At 32.4% G+C, this 4,205-nt stretch overlaps 1 protein-coding gene across 3 annotated transcripts in view; it reads left to right on the top strand.

Annotated features, from left to right (window-relative positions):
• LOC125851362 (uncharacterized) overlaps nucleotides 1–4,205 on the top strand; it is a 5,486-nt gene continuing 1,281 nt past the window's right edge. Inside the window, exons 1-2 of one of the 3 annotated variants that reach the window (XM_049531151.1) lie at nucleotides 2–184; nucleotides 444–573. In XM_049531151.1, the coding sequence (XP_049387108.1) occupies nucleotides 79–184; nucleotides 444–573 (236 nt within the window). In that variant the 5' untranslated portion in view covers nucleotides 2–78. Of the gene's footprint in view, nucleotides 185–443; nucleotides 574–4,205 lie in introns of all 3 variants that reach the window. The other 2 variants (XM_049531153.1, XM_049531152.1) reach the window with 2 other exon arrangements.

Genomic DNA, 4,205 nt, shown 5'->3' with positions numbered 1-4,205 from the left:
TATAGAGAGACCAACTATACATAAGCTTCACCATCCTATACATAATTTCAAGTATCATAGTTAAGTTTAGTGGGTAAAATGGGCTCTAAGACATTTATGTTCCTTGGCCTTTTTTTGGCCATTTATGTAATGATAAGCTCTGAGGTTGTAGCTAACGAGTTTACTGAGACTTCAGAAGAGAAGTGTAAGAATCCTCTCATTATTTGTTCCTTTTATGGTTGTGTTTGGTACGAAGGAAAATGTTTTCGCTGAAAAATAATTTATTAGAAAATATTTTCTTTGAAACATAAATGTACTTATTATAATATTATTTAAGGTACGTATATGTTTTACCCGTAAGAACGTATGTTTTTATAATCATAAAAATGTCATGACATATTCGAGATCACAAATTTTTAAAATAGGTTAATGGCATAACATTCTTGTTTACACAATTGATACAGCAAAAAAATCCAATAACAAGAATGTAGTACATGAAGACCAATTTGGTGGCGGATACCCCGGCGGTGGCGGTGGATACCCTGGCGGTGGTGGTGGATACCCCGGTGGTGGTGGTGGATACCCTGGTGGTGGCGGCTACCCTGGTGGTGGCCGCGGTGGTGGTGGCTACCCTGGCGGCGGTCGTGGTAGAGGCGGATATCCCGGTGGCGGCCGCAGGGGATACCCTGGCGGTGGTCGCGGACGTGGTGGATATCCTGGCGGCGGACGTGGTGGCGGTGGATACCCCGGCGGTGGACGTGGTGGCGGTGGATACCCTGGCGGCGGACGTGGCGGCGGTGGTGGTGTAGGATATTGCCGCAATGGTTGTTGCAACGGCAATAACTATGAGTGCTATAGTTGCTGTTAATTATGGGGAGCAATAAATATTTGTAATGGCAAAGATGTAATACTAGTGATTAAAACTCTTCCTACTTTAATTTAATTTCTACAACTTTTTGTAAGAATTATGAAATAAAAAGTCATCATGTATGTAACGTTTGTTAATTATGCTATGCTGTGAGACAATATTTTCCCTAATTTGGTGTTTCTTTCTCAATTATTTAATCAGATATTATGTCGTTCAATTTGAAGAATGATAAGTCGAAATTATGGTATTAATAAAAAATTTATGAAAAAAGAGAAGTCAATTGAGACATTAATATGATATATAATTGCGACATTTTTTTGAAAATTGAAGTCATAAGCTTTTACTCTATATATCATACCAACTTACTATGACGAATGCTATCGAAATCAAACTTAAAACTATGATTACACCAAATTAGTTAATTTGATATGATAGTATAGTATTTTTGAAAATCGAGAATCGAAATTTTCAATATCATGAACACCTAGACTAAAGGAATTGGTAAATCCAATTTTGACTATAATCTATATATCCTTATAAATAAACCAAAGAACGACAAAATTAATGCCACCATTTATTAAAGTAAGTAATCCCACATAACATTAATTCTCAGTAAGGCGTGAAAATCTTCATATTATTACCAATGGTATAATATAATAATAAACTGAATTATCAAGACGATCAGAATTCTTTAGACTTTGATCTTCAGACGTAATACACAAAGACGAACAAAATTCTCCAGATTCTGATCTTCAGACGTAATACACAGATGACTTCTCCAAATTCTGATCTTCAGATGTAATACACAGATGACTTTTTCAAAGTTTTATCACCCGCTTTGATACCATGAAGATATTCACTATGAATTATAAGAACAATAGAATTGGAAAAGAAGAAAGTATTTGTTATTTTTCCTTTTTAAGCAATAGATATATAATGACTAAATCCTATGTATTTATATTTTCCTAACTAACTAACTTACCTAACTTTTTGGTAACTACGTACCTTCTAACTAACTTCTTGAAGTAGTCCTAACTAACTCTAAACACTGTCCTTCTTTTTTAACTATCTCATTACAAACACTCTGAGGTTGGAAGAGGGGTGGATGAAGGCGAGGGGGATGGAGGGAGGGGGGGGGTGTTGAGAGCCGGTCGGAGCCTGGGTTTCGAGAGGAGGTGTGGTGCATGGTAGGATAGGGACGTAGAGACGAGGATGAACTAAAGAGAGACAATCAACTTAGAATAACACTAATATAAAATTTATTTTTTCTACTTTTTCATCATGTATACCATTTTTAGAGAATATAAGTCACTTACCTTTTTTTTGATAAAATATTTTTAGAAAATTTTGACAATGAACACAAAAGAGTCACATGACTATGTCTATTGCAATGCAATATATTATATTCATTTTTGTATGATATAAAATACCATTTCCCCACAAGAGCCGTCGACTACTTTGCTAACAAAAAGATTTTGGTGATCTTATAATGTGTCCAAAATGGATAATGAACCCACATAAATTAAATACGTACAGTTGAGTAATAATGTTTTGTATTTTTGAAGGTTTGATTCAGGGCCGGCTCTATGCTTTGGCAAATAAGGCTTTTGTCTTAGGTCCCCAAATTTTTGGGGCCCCAAATTTTATCAAGAATAAATTATGTGTTAAAATTTCTATAGAACTAATTGATTATTTATGATAAAAAATATAATTTTTTTTAAATTATATTATTTTACCCACTTTAACATCTTTTATACTTTGTTAAAAATAAGAATTAATAATGAAAAGTGTTGAACAAAGTGAATTACAATTATTTTTTAATTTCTTTTTTAATTTTAGTTTCAGGCATTACTACAACCATATTAAAATGGGTATACCAAGTCATCAACTTCTTGCATCAAATTCTATGGTTCTAACTCTTATCTTTATTTAATATTTGTCAACTTATTACTTATATAATTATGTTAACAATTCATATAATAATTGCCTCACTGAAAGGATGTTTTTCAATGTTGAGTTGATAAAATCTTACCTAAAACTAATTACTGAAAAAACAATATTAAAATACTAATAATTTTCATCTACATAATGTAAGAAAAATAAATTTTGAATTAATACGTACATGAAGTTTGTTTATATTTTAGGCCCAGAATCAAAATTTCTCTTTAGGCCCCCAATCACGTTGAGCCGCCCTTGGTTTGATTGGATTTAATCATTGAAAATTATTGAGATTGATATTAGTAGGTTCAATGTCAAATTTAATTCCTTGTTCATCTATCAGAAACTTTTGGATAATATATTCTAAAATTAAAATACAATTTTTATACTAAAATCACGATAATCTGTCCGATAGATGTCTTAATCTATCGATCCAAATTTAAAGATATCAAATTAGACTTTTATGGAGATAAATATGTATCAGTTTAATTTGTTACATGTAAGTTTAACTTAAATATAATGCAACAAATTATATATAGTACTTGTCATGTGTATGAACTCAAATGTGAAATCTTCACTAAATTTCTTCAGCTGCCGACTGAATATTGGTCCACACATTAATTCCATAAATGCATGTTCCCGCTCTAGGGGCGGATCTAGAGTTTCGAGCGTGAATTTTCAGAAACGTAATAATTTTTACATAAATCTTATATTTATATTAAAACATTTATTAATTATATATAAAATATTTGTTGAAAATTTAATAACAAAATAAGTTCTTAGTTCAATGGTAGAAACGAAACCTACTTAAGTTTTCAGTGAGGGTTTAATACTTTAATTCCTCTTGGGTACTTATATTAAAGTCCTCTTTTAAAATAAAAAATAAAATATTGAGATCCTTAAAAGCTCATAAACTTTAAATTCTGAATTTGCTTCTGCCTACGTCCAAATAATATTCTCTCTTCAATCATTTTATCCATTCAAATCTTTCTATAAATAGAACCCAACAATCTCTCAATTTCTTCATCCTTTAATTAATTCAAATATCATAAGGGAAACAAAAAAATGGGTTCCAAGGCATTTCTGGTTCTTGGCCTTTTTTTGGCCATATTTGTAATGATAAGTTCTGAGGTTTTAGCTAGGGAGTTGGCTGAGACTTCCACCACTACTTCTGAAGAGGATTGTAAGTATATCCATTCAGCATAATATATTTTTATAATTTATTTCGAAAATATTCGTTATCGTTTGTTTTGGCTGGTATGTTGTATATATATTTCTCCTGTCTCTTAGATTTGTTGTTCTTGAGCTGAGGGTCTCCTGGAAACAGCCTCTCTACCTCTACGAGGTAGTGGCAAGGTCTGCGTACAATTTACCCTCCCCAGACCCCACCTAGTGGGATCTCACTGGGCATGTTGTTGTT

This window comes from Solanum stenotomum, unplaced genomic scaffold, assembly GCF_019186545.1.
Source record: "Solanum stenotomum isolate F172 unplaced genomic scaffold, ASM1918654v1 scaffold25311, whole genome shotgun sequence".
NCBI classification, from domain to species: domain Eukaryota; kingdom Viridiplantae; phylum Streptophyta; class Magnoliopsida; order Solanales; family Solanaceae; genus Solanum; species Solanum stenotomum.
This window is presented reverse-complemented; position numbering and strand designations above follow the sequence as displayed.